The following is a 20058-nucleotide window of genomic DNA, read 5'->3' as shown; positions in this document are numbered from 1 at the left end:
ACGTAGTTTATTTCCTGCAGTTCGGTTTCTAATTTGCTTCAATATTTTAGCTGTTTTTAGAAGTTTTGATCTGAACTCTTTTCTCTGTAAAATTCTCTGCTTCTTTTTCTTGTTATACATCGAGCTAGAATTAAGGTGTGTGCATATATATGTGTGTGTGTATATATGTGTGTGTGTGTGTATATATATATATATATATATATATATATATATATTTTCTACCAAGCTGGACCTGTAACTTTAGTAATTCCTTCCCCTCTTCCCTTCCTTGCCATTGCATTCATTTTCAAAACTAATCTGCCAATGTCACCAAATATGATTGTGGACATACTGGTTGGAATAATCAGGTTTTTACATTTTGAGATTGGTTGAAAACCATTTTTTCTAGAAAAGTATGTACTTTGATAGTACAGGCAGGAAATAGTTTTCCTTTTATTACTAGCTTATGTTCTATTTTTGCTTTAAGCACAGTATATGAGAAGGGAGAAATAAATTGAAATTGAAGTAATAGAAGACTATAAAAACAACCCACTGTTACCTATTATTCCTTTTTATTGTAGTTTATTAAATGTTGCAGGCCAGCTCCACTTGTCACAGTAATATCAAGCACTAGGGTACCAGTACAAACTCAGCTTTGTTTTATTTCCATGTTATGCTGTAAAAGCGAATGTTATTTGGAGGTGGTAGTAATGATGCTTTTTTTACAGGGGAACTCAGTAGAACCTTTGCTAGAAACTTTTTTATATACATATTTTCATAGAATAAAAAGGGTTATTTATTAAGCTGTATTTATGACCTCTTTCCCTAGTAAATGTTAAAACATTTAGTTATAAAATTACAGGTTTCAAAACCTTAAAAATATGTCATTATTTGATCTTTTGACCAAAGATAATTTGTGTATACAGAGTGTATTAGGGAGTAAATGTCATTTATCTACAAAAAAGTAGATAAATGATAAAAAAGTAGATAAAAAAGCAGTTGATATCTCTTGCTGGATATCACTCATGCTTCAGTCCTGGTCCTAAGGGCATCTTTCTGAATGGGGAAATGACAGAGGACAATTGCCTTTATTTTTATTAATTTTATTACTTGATGGGAATTGCTACCTTATGGGAATTATGGCAATCAGCATTCCTACATTCTTCCAAGCACGGGAGTATTGAGAAAGGCCAAGGTACCTTCTTATGACTAAGGTGAAATAGTAAAAATGACAACAAAAACTGAGAAGTTCCCTTTAACATGATGGTTCTACAGATAATAAATTAGCATCTGTACTTTAATATTAGTATTGTTTGCTACCAAATGGTAGTGTTGGATTTTTAAAATCTGAATGCTTGCCTTTCACCTTGGCAAAGTTTAATACATCTCTGTGGAACTAAAACCACTTAGAGAGTTTGAGAGCAACTGACTGTGCATGTGTAATAAAAATGTTTATGATACAGAAACGGGATTATGAGATAAGATAGTGTCTAAATTACGCATCTCAAGAGCATGGATCCCAGAAATAATGAAATGCTACTTGTCTTAAGTACAATCATGAGAATGTATAAATCTGCTATGACAAAGCAGTTGGATATAATTGAGGCATGAATGAAACATCTGAATAGTTCTGCTCTAGCAGAGATTGTTATCAGACTAAATGGATTATAAAGGCCTTCAATGCCTGCTGCATACCAAACACAAAGCTGAACAGTGGTTTGTATGAGAAGCAAGTATTGCAAGTATTTCTTTTAAGAGTTCAAGTCCATAGTTGCACATTACGGCATGTCTTTTAAATTATATCATCTTCTTGAACTTTACATTAACTGTTAGTCATGGAAAGATGGCTAACAGATGAGAAATTCTGTGGTGTTGTATTTATAGAAAGAAAGTGGTTATCTTCAGACTGGATTACTTCAACTGTAAATGATAAAAATTGATTTCTCTTGGGAATTCCAGCATTTTCTATAGTCTGCAAACTGCTAATGAAAGTACTGGAAATGTCGTGATATATGAACAGATGATATTTCTTAAGCATAGTCAGTATAGAGGATATTCCTTCAATTACTTGAAATCATTGTGTTTTAAGAATAAGATCAGCTAAAGAGCAACATTGGCCATTGATATTCATTATATATGTACCATAGAATTATAGAATACCAAGGTAGAAGGGGATCTCAAGGATCATCTGGTCCAGACTTTCTTGGCAAAAGCAGTCTAGACAAGATGGCCCAGCACCTTGGCCCAGCCAAGTCTTAAAAGTATCCAGCTTCGGGGAATCCACCACTCCTTGGGGAGATTATTGCAATTTTTTTTTTCTCTTTTGTCCAATTGGAATCTCTCCTGATATAACTTGTATGTAGTACCCCTCATCTTTTCCATGTGACTCCTTGTAAGAAGAGTGTGTTCATCTTTTTTGTAGGCACAATTTAAATACTGAAACACTGTGATTGGGTCTCCCCTAGGCCTTCTTTCTCAAGGCAGAAAAAAACCAGTTCTCTCACCCTTTTCCCATCTGGCAGGCCTCCTGGTTCTTTGTGTCCCTTCTCCGGACCCTCTCCAGCCTGTCCACATCCTTTTTATATTGTGAGAACCAAAACTGAACACAGTATTCCAGGTGTAGCCTGACAAGTGCTGAGTAGAGCGAGATAATTACTTCTCTATCTATGCTAGTGGTGTCCTTGTTCATGCAGCCAACATCCTGTTGGCTTTCTCTGCCACAGCAGGACAGTTCACTCAGACTAAACTTGTTGTCCACCAGGACCTCCAGGTTACATTCCACAGAGCTTCTCCCCAGCCGGCTAGATCCCAGACCATGCTGCACTCATGGATTATGTTTTCCTAAGTCCAAGACCTTATAGTTGTCTCTGTTGAACTTCATGTGGTTCTTGTTAGCCCACTCTTTCAGCCTGTCCAGGTCTTCCTGCAAGATGACGCTCTCTTCCAAGGTGTCCACTTGCCCACTTAGTTTGGTATCATCAAACCGATGCTATGTATATTTGATGTATATATACATCAAATGCTGCTATATGTAGCAGCATAGTTGGAGAAGTAGGGATAAAAAGATAATCAAGATGCCAATACTTACTCTCCTGCGAAAGTGAGATCAGCTGCAAGTAGGCCTGGTATTAATAGCACTTACAGAAGAGTCTGCAGAATTCTCTGTAGATCTGTTTGAACATATGAACTTAACTTATTACCATTAGAAAGCCTGAGAGGTTTTGTTCCTGTTTAGTTTGCATCTTTATTGCTGCAGTTATTATTTCTTTTCTTGTCCTCTATGGATGTGCAGAATAAGTTAGTTTCATCTCTCTTGTTGTTTTTGGTAGTGGACTTTCTGCAGAATTTTGTGGGGTTTTTTTTTTGTGTGTATAGTAAAGAACATTGCATTTTAATTGCAGCAGAGGACTTTTTGAGGTGGTCTGTATTCTAATGTATGAGCTGACTTGTGGGTTGATGCTGCTGGTGTTACCCACATTATTCCATTGAAAAAGTCGACTGTGAAATATGATTTTTGAGATTCTACTTATTGCTAATTTTATTTATTACTAATTCTTTCTCTGGATTGCAGACCAGTGTGATGGTTCTTGTAGTACTCGTTTAGTTTTGTGCTATACTTTCATAGCCATCTTTAGTGTCTTAGAGAGTCCCTGTTGGATCTGTGTTCATGTTTGCTTATACTTTTTCTATTTCATACAGTTTATGACATCAGTGACGTGTTCAGGATATGGAAAAAGTTCTCACTGCATTGCTGTATTTTGTTTTCTGATTTGTTTTTTCCTTTCATACTTATTTGTAGTATTGCCCATCAATTCTGTGAATAGCTTTTGTTTTTAAAATTCTGTTGTCTTGGTTAGAAAAGAAAAATCCAAGCCATGTGATTCTTCATATGCCCCCACTTTAATCTTTTGTTCCTTAGTTTTTACTTGGAGACACACAGAGAAAAGAACAAATCTTACTCTGCCTTGCAGGCTTCAGAAAAAGTAAAGCTTCCTTTTACCTGAGTGTATTTTTCGAGTAAGCTCTTTTTCTTTAACATCTAGCACATATAATTTAAAGTCCTTTTAATTCCTACCAAGTGTCACTTCCATCACTTAAATCACATTTTAGTAATTATTTTTCACATAATCACAGAATATTCTCAGTTGGAAGGGACCCTCAAGGACCATTGAATCCAACTTGTAAGTGAATGGCCCCTGTGGGAATCAAACCCACAACCTTGGCATTATTAGCACTGTGCTCTAACCAACTGAGCTAATCTCAGGGTTTGTATTGCTTAGTACTCACTTAACACTAATTAAGAAACCTAAATCATGCCTTTACAGGCAACTAAGTCACATTCATTATCAGGTCCTTTCAGATGACATCAACTAAAAACTATTATAAACTCTTGTAGTTTATATAGTTTATGTATCATGGCCAGTCTTCGTGAACGAAGATTTGGGAAAGGTCATTACCCTTTGAGCCTGTGCAATGGATTTTTTAGGTGAGACACAGCGTGCGCTGAACTGAGCCCACCCTTTAATCCTGAGGTTCATCTGCCGGGGCCGAGCAAGCTTGGACAGTGGCAGTGAGGGTCTCAGGACGTAGGTTTGTTTAGAGTGACCTTCTCTTAGATGGATGGCCTTACAGGGCTGACGAGCTCCATCTGCCCTGACCGGGAATCGAACCTGGGTCGTGGCGGTGAGAGTGCTGCATCCTAACCACTAGACCACCAGGGGTCCTCAGTTTATGTATATGGCATATATATACATACATATATATATATTTATATAGAGAATAATATTTCTGAAAGAAAAACTCATGCTGTATTCTTCTTACTCCTCCCACTCACAATTAAGAGCTCAGTCAAATGATTGCTTTGGCTAAGGGTGGAATGTTACATATCTTTTTTCTTGTCACATATGTATGAGTGAATTGTGTATATTCCTAATTTCATCAGAGATTTGCTATATTCTTTTGAGATTGTTACTTAAGGATGGAGATTCTTGGCTTCCAAGTCTTAATCATAACAAATCTACATGAAGCTTTTGATAAGTGTTTTTAATAGTGCATGAATACGTGTAACAAAGTAAATGAAGACTGTGCTTAGTTGATTGTCTTCATGGCTTTTAAGTTAACATAGGACAATTTTTGTATTTGAAATTCTTTGTGATCCACTCTTTGAATGAAAAAAGTTGTTTGTGAAGTAGCTTGAAAACAAAGTAATTCTAAAGCCTACAGAGTCTGGAAATACACTGAAGTACAGTACCTAAATTAGGAAGTAAATTCACATTGTCACTCAGGGGAAACAGACTGTTTAAGACCTTCTTTTATTTCTCATGTGGCAATGTTCTCTCTCTTTTTTGCCCTGGCTGATACGGAATTTTAAATTCTTTAAAAGTCAACCTCTTATCTGTAGGAAGAAAAGTACTTTTTTAGAAATTCAGCTTCTCAATCTCCACTTGAAATTTGGTGGCTTCAATGAGTTTGCCATCAGCATGGCAAGTGCTTGAACAAATTTTGCTAGATACATGTTAAATTTTTGTAAACAATTCAAAACATCTTTGGTTCTAATAGACGTTAGACTTAGTGATTAAAGTGCTGGAAAATATTCCTGATATATCGCTTTATCAAGGTTTCATTGATTACTTTTGTGTGTTTTTTCCCTCTTCACAGGAGAGAGAACCAACAACTTCTGAGTTCTTGGAAAAAGAAAGTGGTAGCTGAGAAAGGAATATTTTAAGTAAAATTTGGGGAAAATGAGTGGGAGCTAGTAACTCAGAGTATCTGCAAGTATGTGTCTGTCATGAAAACTTTCAATAATTATTTTAATTTTGTTTCTGTGCGTGGAAGGTATCCTGAATTAGCAACTGTATGCAGGAATCCCAATACTCTAATTTTATATCCTGGAGCTGAAGCAACCAATTTGGAAGAAGTTGCAGTGATGTCTCCTAGTTCATCTGTTATGATCATCATTGATGGAACATGGAGCCAGGCTAAAGATATATTTTACAAAAATTCTCTCTTCCGTCTTCCCAAGCAGGTGAGTTAAAAAATGTAAAATAAAAAAATTAATTTTGTCTGGTAGATGCTTGCTTTGGTCAGCCAGAAGGGAGTGGTTTTTTGAGGCTGTAACCAGCTGACAATAGAATGACAGCTTCAACAATTATATAAAGCAATCTGTAAGATGTAAGAAAGATGATTGTAAATATTGAGGGTTTTCACTTCCCCACTTGAAATTTGTTCTGAGTCAGTGTATCTTACTTCATAGGGAATCATTGTTTTGCAAATTGAAAACTGGTTTGTGTAGAAAATTGTAGCATGTTGTTTAAGATGTTAGAACATACAAATTGAAAAAACATTTCTTGATTGAAATAAGCATTTCTTTTCCCCTGCATAAGTATTTTGCATTGCAGTAATAGGGAAGCTGAAAGTAGAATTTTGTAGCTTCTTACAAAAATGTCACACTCTTCCCCAATGTGTGGTCTCCACCATACTAAAAACTTTCTCTCTTGGCAAATGGTTGGCAAATACTGCCCTCTGGGTTGTATGAACAATAATTTTGTGTCTATTTCTTAAGTATTTCCATAAGACTAGGATTGCTTGTCTTTATGCTATGGTATTTTCTTTGACACGGGAACTCCTGGACCATAACTGCAGAACCATAGAATGGCCCAGGTTGGAAGCAATCTCAGAGGATCATCTGCTCCACTCTTTTGTGGGAAGGGAAGCCTGAATGAGATTGTGCACCACTTTGTCCATCGATGGGTACTCCATCACTGCTCTGAGGAGGTTGTTCCAGCATTTGATTGTTCTCACTGTAAAAAAATAATTTATGTTTAGATGAAACTCCTACCAGTGCAACTTGTGCCAGCTGCCACTTGTCGTTTCCTTGAGGCTCCTTGTGAAGTGAGAATCTCTCTACTCTTTGTAGATATCCTTAAAGTACTGTAATACTGTGATGAAATCCCCCTGAGCCTTCTCTTCACCATGGAGAAAAGACAAGAAGTATTGCAGAGCTAGATGAGATAGTAGTCAAATACTGAAGGTGATAACTGTCAAGTTTGAAGAGACTCCAGTGTTTAATTCCATTTTCAAGTGTTGACACTTGGAGTCCTAAAATTATAGCTGTGTTGTACTTGAGAGGGCTGTTTTCCTGATTATGGATATGTCTTCGAGACGGTGTTGAAGCAATTGGTTTAAACTAGTCTCTTACTTAAATCTCAGTATCAATCTTAGCACAGCAGTTATGGTAACAGCATGTGCTGTGTATGTGTATGTGTTGTTATGATCCTGGTAAAAAGGTTACTTAAACCAGTGCTGTTAAGTACTGTCTGAATGAACCTAGCTACATAAATGCTCATGTGGTCTGAGCATTTGCTGAAAGTCAAAGGGTTGTGGTCTAAAACCATTAGTATTTTGGCATTTTACCTACCTAAAATATTTTTAGGCCTTGTAGTGGAGTATAAAATGTAATTAGTATCTCTGAGGCTGTTAAAATGTTTATTTTATTAAAATAATGGACAGCAAAATTATGGATCATTTTACATACAAATGATGCTTTTAAAATTATGAAATCCTGCCTAATGCAAAATGAAACTGAAAAAGACTTTGAAGTGATAGAACAAGTAAAAATAATGTAATGGAAGTAAAGTAAGACACTACTCCAAAAACTCTTGGGAAAGTGAGCAGTAGTATTAACTATGGTGCATGAAACCTTGTTTAATACAGCTATTAAATATATAAATAATAAATACTTTAAAAATCTCATAAACCCCAGTTTATTACTTTACTTTAGATTTACTTTACTATTACAGGAGATTTCATCAATGTATTTCATCAGTGTATTTCATCAAATGTATTTGTCTACTACAGCAAATGAAAAAGCATTTCCTGTTTACAAACAAATGTATTCCTACCATGGGAGTTTATTACACCAGAAAGATTAGGTAGGAATCACATCTACATAGGATTTTATAGACACTTAATTTGCCCATAACTGTTTTTTGTATCCTGTTTTGTACAAAATTTCATGGCTATAGGAGCAAACGAGGTGTAGCAATGTTAAGCTATAAATCTCTGTACATGAACGTGGATAAAACCATGTAACTGCTGGACAGCCCTGAGAATCTGTCTTGCAGATGGAAATTGTTAACAGAGTACCGTGTGCCTTCCCTCCCTGCAGTGTAAGCCTCTGTACAGGGTTTAAGACTTTGCAAAAGTCTATCAGATATAGTTTGGCACTGGGTGAGTCACAGACTTGCTTTCTGAAAATGTTCAGAGGCACTGGTTTATGAAACAGTGATGCGAAGGGTCATACTTAAAACTCTTGAGGAAAACATGAGCAGAGAGCAGGAATATCAGAAACATTGTTAGGAGATTTGCTTCTTTGTGCGTACTTGAATTCTCTATTTCAGTTGCAGTTATTAATTAACACGGTACTTTTTATCTGGTCCTTTTTTTTTTTAAGGAAAAAAGTATTTGACTCTCCTTACCCTTTTTTTTTATTGGAATTGCATTGCAACTCTTGTTTTAAAGAGTTTAAAGTCTTAGTTAAAATGAAAAATACAGTGACTCTTGAAGTATTAGGTTAACACAAGTATTAATTTTTTAAAAATATGATGGATGGATGGCTTAATACTAAATCTATGACAGCTAAAATCAATATTTGGTTTGATTTTTATTTTTATATGCTAGTTGATACTTGCTATGATTCAAATCACATGGAGCTGTTTCAATGACATTATTCCCTTACGCAGAAATAGCTTCCTGCAGGAAAAAAAATGTTTTCCTATGATGAAGTGTGACCTGACTGGCTTTAGTCTCTTAGATCAAGTTTAAAAATTATACTTAGTGGTTTGACTGTTATTTCAGCTTTATTTCTGCTGTCCTGTGCTAAGTCAGAACTTGTGCTGCAGGCACCTGTGAGACAGGTGGTGCTCAGCAGAGGCACCAGCTGAGCGTGGAGCAGTGCAAAGACTACATTTATGCGCTGCGTACACAACTGTGTATTACACTAAGTTTGGCTATTTTGTGCTGAAATGAACTAGAGGTACTTGTGCAATCCACTATAACTTCTAAGTAGTTAAAATTAGCAGTCAGGTGTTAAAAGGTGATATGGTTTGAAGCTGGTTCCCTGCCAAGTCTCCAAACCCTACCACCAGAAGTTTCCCCCCCCCCCAAACCTCAGGGAGAAGAGGGAGGGAAAAAACTAAGAAAACCCAAAACGAGAGAGAGACAGCTAAAGTGATATATATAAATATATTTACACCTATGTTACAGTTATATACACTTGAAATATATACAATTTCACAAGGGAAAGGGAAGGGGGAAGGGAAAAGGAACAAAACCAAAATAAAATATATATATCCCAATTGTATGGCCAGTCTTCGCAAGCGAAGATTTGGGAAAGGTCATTACCCTTCGAGCCTGCGCAGTGGATTTTTTAGGTGAGACACAGTGTGTCCTGAACTGAACCCACCCTTTAATCCTGAGGTTCATCTGCCGGGGCCAAGCAAGCTTGGACAGTGGCAGTGAGGGTCTCAGGACGTAGGTTTGTTTAGAGTGACCTTCTCTTAGATGGATGGCCTTACAGGGCTGACGAGATCCATCTGCCCGGGGGGCTGGGAATCGAACCCGGGTCGCAGCGGTGAGAGTGCTGCATCCTAACCACTAGATCACCAGGGGCCCCAATTAGTGACCCAATTAGTGACCCAATATCTAACAACTAAAAGAGTTAGCAAAGAAATAGCTCACTACTCTCCTTGGGACAACCGAAAGTCGCTCTGGAATGATCGCCGGCAACCTCTTTCTCCCAAGGTCGGCAAGGCCTAACCAGGCCTCGCTCCCCAACACGGCAGACTCAACAGCAGGGAACCTGCACCTCCAAACTGCCAGAAGGAAAGAGAGACTAAGGCCTCTCCTCCTCTCTTCTTATAATCTGGCTTACGTAAAAATTGTAGGGAATACTGGGTAAATCTGGACCCTTCCTTGGTTACAAACTGGTCACCAAGGAAGGCCTAGCCCAAACCACCACAAAAGGTTATAATAAAACTGCCTTCAAGCAAACACCAGCACACTTACACACTGAATTTTGTTCACCCTGTGATAGAGTTTCACCTTTCTGATTGAGCTAAACACCATGGCCAACACTGTAGGGTTTTACTGGCTTTTTATTATTTATTGTTTTCTACATTATAGTTCACATTTAAATATTTTGTCAATGGTTCTCTGTTTCAATAGAGTTTTTGTTGATCATATCTTGAAACTTTGGATTTGATAATGCAGTTTTGTGAGATGAAAATGAGTAGAGTATCATTATATTTGAAATATAAGAAGGCAAGCTTTGGTCCCAGAAAGAAGATAAGATGGACATGACAATAGCTAAATGAAGGGGATATTCAAGGAGAAGAGGATTGATTCCTGCAGACATTATCTGTGATTTAAAAAGAAACTAAAATTATTCAATAAATAGTGATTGGAGCTTTTAATCAATATTGTGGAGGTAGGAAAGAGCTATTTTAGTAATGAAGAGATTAGCAATTCTTAATTGCAAGATATACTACAAAGACACAATAGATTGGAAGCATTGAAAGAAACATTTAATTTTGTTCCTTCACAGCTTTGCTGATTTTGGGTAATAAAAATTGCTATGTTGAATGATTTTAAAGATACTGTAGGATATTTTAATAAACTTTGTTTCAAATTAGTCTAGATCTTCAATAAAAACTCTTTTAATTAATAGCTAGAGCAGAGCATTCTCCTTTGAAAAAAAATATTTGAAGATATTTCAATTGAGCTCTTCCAGAAAGCCCCACAGGAAATATATTTATGAACCTAAAATATTTAACAGAGGTGATACAGAGAAGGCATTCAGTTAACTAGGAGGAGTTGACACAATTAGTTTGAGGGAATGAGTGCCTGGTTTGCACAGCAGGCATTGTAGGCACTATTGGTGTGGTGGTGTATTGTATGAAGCAATCACAGACTGCTGTGGGTGAAGCTGCTTCTGGTTATGAGGAGGTAAGCAGAGCATTGTGGGAATAGATGGCTAAAAAACTCAGTTTGTCCTTTTACTCCTTCAGCACCAAAAAAAAGATTGAAAAAATTGACTTACTGACAGCCACACTAGACTTGCTAGTCTGGAGTGGAAAAGGATTGCTGGGACATCATAGAACCATGAAATCATTAAAGTTGCAAATGAACTCCAAGATCATCAAGTCCAGTCTTCAACTGAATACCACTGTGCCCACTAAAACATATCATGAAGTGCCATAATCTCCCTGTTTTTTGGATGCTTCCAGGGATGATGACCCTGCCACCTTCCCCATTCTTTCAGTGAATAAATTTTTCCTAATATCTAGCCTGAATGTCCCTTGATGCAACTTGAGGCTGTTTCCCCTTGTCCAATCACTAGTTTCCTGGGAGAAGAGGCTTTACGAGTTGTCCAGCTGTGGCATAGTGTGCTGGGTGAAGAGCCAGCTGGATGGCAGGACTCAGAGGGTTCCAGTGAATGGGCACATCTGGCCGGTGAGCCATCACCAGCAGTGCCCTCAGGGCTCCATCCTCACCCCTGTGCTGTTCAATATTTTGATCTGTGATCTGGATTCAGGAGTTGAATGCCACATTAGCAAATTTTCTGATGATACTAAAGTGGAAGGTGTTGCTGACTCTATTGAAGGACAAGAGGCTTTGCAGAGGGATCTGGATAGATTAGAGCACTGGGCCTACATCAGTGCTTGAAATTGAACCAGTGCAGCTAGGAGGGAATAACTCCTGGCACAGGTCTCAGCTGGAAGAGGAGCGGCTGCAGAGCAGCCCTGCAGAAACCAACGTGGGTATACTGGTCAGCAGCAGGCTCAAGGAGAGTCAGTGGTGTTCCCAGGCAGCTGAGAGGGCAAACTCCATCCTGGGCACATCATACATAGTGTGGCCACTGGGTCAGTGGCCATTGCCCCAGTATGTTCAGCGTTGGTACAGCCTCATCTGGAGCTTTCCTCAGTACTGGGCCCCACTGCTGGGAGAGTATATGAAGGTCCTTGAACGCCTCCAGAGGAGAGCAACCAACCTGCTGAGAGGACTGGAAGGCATTTCCTCTGAGGAGAGGCTGAGACTTTGGACTTGTCTAATGTGGAGAAAAGGAGGCTGAGGGGTGACCTCATCACTCTCTGCAGCTTCCTGGAGACGAAGATGCAGAGAGGGAGGTACTGATTTCTTCTCTCTGGGGTCTAGTGACAGGACATGTGGGAATGGCTCAAAGCTGCACCAGTGGAGGTTCAGACTGGACATCAGGAAGGATTTCTTTACTGAGAGGGTGGTTAAACACTGGAACAGGCTTCCTTGAGAGGTCATCAATAGCCCAAGCCTCTGTGTTTAAGAGGCATTTGGACTGAGTTCTTAACAACATGTTAATGTTTGGTCAAGCTTGAAGTTTGGGTTTTTGCTTTTTGCTTCTCTTCTGTTTTTGTCCTTCTATCAAACAGAATAACTTTCTTTGTCCCCTGAGAGCTACAGGCAGTAGTGGTGCAGCTCCAGATAATGGTAGTTTTGCATCAGAAACAATGCTTGGGGTGTGTCAGCGTGCCAGGCAAGACTGAGCAGCAGTGGCACCAGGAGCTGCACTGTGCCATGGTGATGCCAAAGGGACTGTGCCCACCCAGGTTCTAGAGTAGCTCCCACCACCCCAGTCAAATCACTTGTGATTTTGAGAATTTTGGGGGTGGGGCAGAATTAATGTACAGGTATCGATAAATAATTCTAAGTGAATATAGAATTATGTATGAAAACTCTCTTTCTGTTTTTAAGCTGATATCTGTTTAGCTAACAGCCAAGAAAAATTTGATTTTAGAAAGTCAGGAATGGGGCATACAGTGTTAATTATTTTGCTTTTTCTTCCTATATTGTTACGCATAACATTTATACTTAACAATCTGTAATTCCTTGACATTTTGTAGTGACAAAATACTTTGTAAACATCTTGGAAGACTATAGAATGTTTTCATGAAGTGGTAATTCCAATTGTAATGTTACCATTTGCAGAGATTGTGTAACTTTCTGTTTCTGGCTTGAATCACTGTTGATCTGAATGCTGTGCCTTCTTGTGGATGAGTGACCTTGGTTTGAGACTATAGGTAGTTTCATATTCACTGTAACTCCATAATTCTTTGTTGAGGCACTCCTCTGCTAGTTGATGGGCATAATAGTGTAAGCAGCATTGTGCCAACAAATCATTCTGCTTATGCATTCATCACAGTATCCCTGTTATTCATGTATTCAACACCTCATTTTCTTTTCCCATCATGCCTTCACAGTTTCTGACACATCTAGTTTGTTTTCCTTATACTTTCTTTGTTATATGAAAATTGGTATCATCAGCTGAAATCTGGTTTCTCAAATTTTTAACCTTTGAGGTTTACTGCTCAATTCAGCTTGCACTGTATGCTTAAATCTGCTTGACTAGTGGTGAGTGGTTGTTAGTGTATACTTGTACTGTTTCAAGCACTACTCCTCACACAAGTTGATATTTTCATATCCAAGATTATGCTTGAGATCTCTCTTGCTCTTGCTCTTTCTCCCTCCTCACCCTTCCATCCCTGAGGTGGAATTTATTTTCCTAACCAGCTTCATCAGAGCTCAGGATATGACTTTTAAAGACTTTTATCAGATCTGCCTGCAGTCTTGCTAGAGCTTTTAAAAAATAAGAGGTAGCTTTGAGATCAGGGAATCATCAGTAAATCTGACTTACTGTAACTAGGGCTTAAACCGTTAAAAGTGATTTGTGTATTTCTTCTTTTGAAAGAGAGATGAGAGTTCCAAATACCATCTGGAGAATAGAAGGCAGAAGCACCCAGAAATTACAAGAATGTATGTGTACAGACTTTGATTGTAATTCAGAGGTTTTGACAAACACTGTCTATTGCAGTAGATAATCTCTATATAGAGATTTTGGATGCTGGAGTTTTTTATCAATATTGAGGTAATCTATTTGCAGTAAGCCTTGAGATAAACAACCTTTAATAGTCAGAAATTATTTCAACTAATGCAAAGCGGGCTCTCTATGTAAGCATTTTTAATGAGGGCTGTGTAATTTAAAATTGTAAGTATCATTTTGTTGATGTATACACGTATCAATACTTGGCACACAAAATGTCTGTATCAGAAGAGGTGCTAATCTCCTATGTGTTAGACTGCATGATATGTGTGTAAGGACATGCGTCCTGCAAAGTCATTCCTGCCAGTGCTTTAAACTTCAAGGACACTTGATGCAAAGGAGATTCTTGAAATAAGGGTAAAGTATCCCAGAATGATCTTTTGGGCACAAAGTTTATGTTCAGATCTAGATCCGTCAGTTTTCTGCAGACAGTCATGCCTCATTGCCATCTCACCCTGCCAACACGGAGAGTGTGGGCAAGTGTGAGCACCAGGAAGTCTCAACATCTCTGCAGTCTAAGATTATCACAGTCCCTGATTATTCCTCAAGTGCTGCATGTTATTGGCTGTGTTTCTGTGTATCTTTCCACATGTCTAGGTAGACTGCATTAATACCTGTAGCAAATAACTTAATATAAAATCTGATAAAGAATAGAATTAGAAGATCCAGGGTTATATATGCAGTATTGGGCTAGCTCAGTGCAGCAGTTGGAAACAGGAAACATATCTCACAGGTTTACTGGAGGCTTTAGCCCCCTGCTTTGTGGTTCCTTCAGAAGCAACCTGACTGAAGCGGTGTGCAGAGGTCACTCTTGGCAGGTGCCCTCACGGAATACCCTCAATAAAACTAGGTGTTGTAAGAAACACTGTCTCATGAAAAAAAATGCTAGACAGCAGTAACTGGTCTGTTTTCAGAGTGGTTGTAATTTTATTTTACAGTTTATAGAGAAAAAAACAATGGAGCCTGCAGTGAATCAATGCTGTTTAGCATATTCTGAAGTAATACTGAAGGCTTACTAGTTCAGTGATAAAATTTCATCAAGATGTTAAGTTATTTAGAGTGGTAGCGAGGACCATCTGTGAAGAGCTGTAAAAGACTGTGAAGCTCAGTAACTGGACATTAACAAAGCGCAGGAAATTCCCTGTAGAGAAATGTTAATCAGAGCATATTAAAAAAAGTATCTTAATTTTGTTGGGTTTTTTTTTTAATACTTCTTAACTGGGCACTTCACTCATCAGCAATGAGATTTTTGGATTATAACAGCAAGTTCTGTCAAAACTTCAATTCAGTGCCCAAGAACATTGAAATATTACTTAATGTTAGATGTACATCTGCTTGCTTGAATGCATACATGCTTTCCCTTTCAGGCCCGAAGCCCTTCTATTAAAAAATTGCACAAAAATTCACAAACAACTGTAAGAGGTTCAGAGAAAGCCTACAAATGATCAAAATATGAGGTGGGCTGCATAGAAGAAACCCCAAAGTTCTTCGCACAGGTATAAAAGCACTGGAATTTTTTACATTTGGAATTCATATATTTTTGAAATTTGGAAGTTAGCTGGACAAAATCATGAAAGAAAAATCCATCAAGGATTAAATTGTTGTTAAATGCCAAGGGCTCACTTCCAGCCTATGAGACCCTGGGTTCTTGAAGGTTAGAAAAACATTCAGGGGAAGTACTTCTGTGTGTACTTTTTTTATAGTCTTCTGCTGTTAATGTTGGGTTATGTTTTTGTTTTTCTCATTAAGGACAGATGTAAACCCATACTTTACAAAATAAATATTTTGTTGCTCCATCCCTCTATCCATACCCCAAAAGAGGAAGTAGTGAAACTAAATTGGGTGAAAAGATGGAATAATGTAGGTGACAATGAGCCAGGAGGAGATTGATGCCCAGACCCTGAAATCTGATGGGGTCTTAAGTGGGTGGTGTCAGTGTAACGAAGAAGTAGCAACTGATGGTGAGAACAGTTACAACCGAATCCTCAACAGAGAGACAAGAAGTAAATTTTACCGGAGCCGCCAGTCACATAATTTTGGCATGTTTATACAAGTACTGTTACCTTCTTCAGTATTAAAACGTGTTAAAATTGACAGCCTGTTGCCTATTTTTGTTTATTTTCTTGTGGTATTTTCTGCACAACAGTGCCTACTTCTCTTCTGCAGAATCACTAATTTACTTTCATCTTCTCTATTCTATATGCCATTGTCTATATAAATTTTTGGTATAAATTACTTCTAACAAAAGTATTTCTTTTTTGGATTCCTATCTCTGCAGCCACTTTTTGACTTTTCTAAATCAGGCTTTCTTTTTGTTTAATCTTTTTAAAGGTCTTTTGTGCTACTTGGTCTGTCTATTGTTTTTTTCACCAACTACTGAACTATTTGACTTCAAAAGTCACTTCTGTGATTTTTCCAGATTCTGTAATTGGTCACATTCCTCTTTTTATTTATTTTAGATTTCCACTCCAGTGCAGGCAGTTTCACTAGCTCTTCCAGTATCAATTTATTTTTAGAATTACCATTTATTTTATTAAAGTCCTTTATCTTCAGCTTATGAGAAAGCTGAAGCAAACTTTTTTTGACCTCACCACCTGAAAGTTCATAAGGCCAAAATCTTTCTTTTATAGAAACTATTTTATTTCACATTTTTTTAATGAAAGTTCATGCTGTTGATAAAGACACTTTTCAGCCATTCTGGAGGAGTGGTAGTTCTTCAGGGTTTATTGAGTCAAGGAGACAATTAGATGTGGTTTTTATTTTTAAAAGTGAAATTTTGAAGTGAGGTCTCACTGTGTTAGAAGAGAAATTAGGAACAGAATTTGCTTATTCATGTAAGAAATCAGTTACATTTATTTAAGTTGAACTTACTTACTATTTTACCATGCAAAAAAAGGATAGCAGAATTTGGTCCTTGGTTTTAAAAGTTCATTCCATAGTCTTTTTCATACCACTGAGCAATTACTTAATATTCATGTAAGAAACTACTTAGAAGTGTCATTTAGGGGCTGAACTCAAGCATCTAACTACATTATCTATGTATGTTTTGGATTTTACATACCCAGAAGACAATATTTCAAATTCAGGACCTGATTTGGAATTGTTAAATTGACATGCCCCTAGGCAACACCACTGCCAACAAGATATTTTCTACTTTGAAATCTTTTCACTAAATACAACTGAAACACTTCTTTACTACAAATTAAAAAGGTATTTGTCAGTCCAGTGCAGAAATTCTTTTGAAGTTAATTGGAAGTGGGATTTCAATTAGTTGACATTCTATTTAGTAGTAGCAATCAAATATGATGGTAGATTAACTTCATACAACACTCTCAACATGCAGCCTTTTTAGACTTATTTCCGTGACATGTAATGTAATACCTTCTGCAGCATTTATTTGTACCTGAGTCCATTCTAGCTGAGTGGTCTCTTTATCCTGCGCAAATCTTACCTGTTTGTATTTTACTGCCTTGGCAAATCGTTCAAGGTCTTCTATAGTGTATACAAAAATTTCTCTTGCAAATTGTAGAACCATAGGATGATTTGGATTGGAAGGGACCTTAAAAGATGTCTAGTTCCAATCCCTGCTACAATGGAGAGACTACATCAGTGGACAAGGGAAGGGCTATGGATGTCATCTATCTGGACTTCTGTAAAACTTTTAACAGGGTCTCCCACAACATCCTTTCCTCTAAATTGGAGAGAGATGGATTTGATGGATGAGGAATTGGTTGGACAGTCACATCCAGAGGGTAGTGGTCAATGCCTCAGTGCTTCAGTGGAGATCAGTGACAAGTGGTGCCCTCAGGGTTCCATATGGGGACCAGTGTTATTTAATATCTTCACTAATTACAAAGACAGAGGGATCGAATGCACCCTTAACAAGTTTTCAGGTAACACCAAGCTGAGGGGTGCAGTTCAGACTCCTGAAGGATGGGATGCCATCCAGATGGATCTTGACAAGCTTGAGGAATGGGCCTGTGGGAACCTCATGAGGTTCAGCAAGGACAAGTGGGGAGGGTTGGACTAAATGACCCATAAAAAGTCCCTTCTAACAAAACTATTCTATGATTCTATGCAAATAAATAAATTAAAACAAATACCAAACCCCTGAAGTTTTTGTCTTCCCACGTGTGGTAGGCTTTTAGCTCAAGTATCCTAGCCAAATTTTTCCCAGAGTGGTTAAACCTTTCCTTACATTCAGTTTCTCCCATTTTCCCGATTGAATTTGGGTGTTCTTTGATACACAGTTTGATGGACTTGAAATGTACTAGAAAAAAATGTGACCTGCTAGGTGAGGTAAATGCTGCTATATGTTTTCTTTCATAAACCTTTTTTTTACTATCAGTTCTTCATATTTGTATAAGATCTTAGGAATCCTATGGTAAAATGCATCATAATAAAGCTATTAAAATAGGTTGTACATTCGCAGGTAAACATAATGGTTTTGAGCCAAGACCTTCAGGGTGACTTATGAACTTGTTTGTGGCAATAAAGTGCAAAGTTTCAAGGTATCATGTGAATATTCTTACTCAGCACTGCATTTATCAAAGGGTTATTCCTTCCAAGTTTATTTATTTACTCCCTTCTATATGACCTTTTCGTAACATTCTCACTCCACGCATAGGATGGGCACAAGCTACTGAACATGCTTTAATTTGCAAACAGTATAATCAGGTTGTTAAGAAAATGTATTAGTAAGTTAAAATGCCATAATACTCCAAAAAAGCCCTTCAAAATACTTCATTGTCTTCAATAGAAAGGAAAGGTTTACCAAAGGTGCTGCCGATGACAAGAAACTGTGGTCTTTGACCTCATAAACTGGTTAATTAAAAGCATTGTTGCCAGTTTATAGTTGATATGCTGTCTTCTAAAAAGGACCTAGAATTTGAAATGTCAAGGTTATCTGCTATCTAGAACTCCAGTCAGTGAAAGAGAACTTTCAGGCAGGGGAAGCTTTTCTTACTCTCAGCTTCTGAGAAATGTGGTCCACATGTTTGTTACAGTTTGGAAGATGGTGTGATTAAATATTTATGGAACACTTAGGCATTTCTGTTTCTTTTCAAGTGTTCACTGACTCTCTTGTAATATGCCTGAGGAGTTGTCAACACAAACTGCTCTCTGAGTTTCCAGAGTTTTGGTCTTTCACCAATGTCAGTCACATCAACATCTGCTTTAAGAATTTGTTGCCAATTTACCTTGTTGCTCATGTCAAAACTTCATGCTGTGCAAAGTGAGTGGCACTTACTGGATTGTGTTTGTAGTTTCTGTGTTGCCTCTGCTGGGTGAGCATGGGTTCACAGATGGCATGGGATGCCTGAGAGTAAGTCTTATCAAGCACCTTGCTTGAAATGCTGTCATCCTAGGGACTCTTTGGGAGGGCATACTCATCCTTCCTCTGTAGGAATTGGTGAAGGGATGCTCAAACTATTCTCACCACCTCACTGAGCACTGTGTCAGTAAGAAAGGAAGGAACTGTTCTTGGAGTATGGAAAGCAAGGTAAGGAATCTTTGTTCAAATGAGCCTGCTCAAAACACTCTTGCCACTCTCTTTATTTAAAAGAAAAGAAAAACAAAGTTAAAAAACCTGTTCCTTTAGAGATCCACTTGCTTTTCAATTCAAGTGGTGCTGCTGGAGTTACTACGTAGGAGAAGCCCATGAGCTTCCCCTGAAGGATTAAATGGAAAATAGGAAGTCAAAAAATGCCATTAAGTTTAAGGCAAACTCTGTGGCAGATGAGATAAAATGCAAAAGTGTCAAAAGGTATAAGACATTGAATTGTGGTTGGCTGTAGGATCTTCTGTCAGCAATTCAACTCGAAACAATACCAGAATTATCAATACAAAATTGACAGCGTGCATAATCGAGCAAAAACTGAATTTAATTCTATTATTTTTCTGGTAATGATAGGTAGAGTCATGAAGGAGTTGGTAGACAAACTGTAATGATTCACAAGTTTTGTAAATAGTTATATTGTGCTTTTTAACAGAAAGTAGGTTTTGTGATCTAGTCCTCTGGTGCGTTTAGGTTATAAAACTTTATTTGGGGATTTGCCATTTTCAAGCCTAGAGAGTTAAAGAATGAGTAGCAGTTTGTTTCTGAAAGCATGTCCAAAAATCAGAAGAATTTTGTTGATGGGGCAAGCAGCGATTCTAAAGTGCAATCT

The 20058-nt window shown here is 37.8% G+C and overlaps 1 protein-coding gene across 2 annotated transcripts in view; it reads left to right on the top strand.

Moving 5' to 3' along the window:
* Positions 1-20058, top strand: part of DTWD2 (DTW domain containing 2) — a 75417-nt gene that overhangs the window by 37855 nt on the left and 17504 nt on the right. For both annotated transcript variants that reach the window (XM_017807360.1, XM_017807361.1), the window contains one exon: positions 5815-6004. In XM_017807360.1, the coding sequence (XP_017662849.1) occupies positions 5815-6004 (190 nt within the window). The remainder of the gene's footprint in view (positions 1-5814; positions 6005-20058) is intronic.

The sequence above is a fragment of the Lepidothrix coronata genome, unplaced genomic scaffold (assembly GCF_001604755.1).
Source record: "Lepidothrix coronata isolate B3197 unplaced genomic scaffold, Lepidothrix_coronata-1.0 Scaffold18, whole genome shotgun sequence".
Taxonomy (NCBI): Eukaryota; Metazoa; Chordata; class Aves; order Passeriformes; family Pipridae; genus Lepidothrix; species Lepidothrix coronata.
This window is presented reverse-complemented; position numbering and strand designations above follow the sequence as displayed.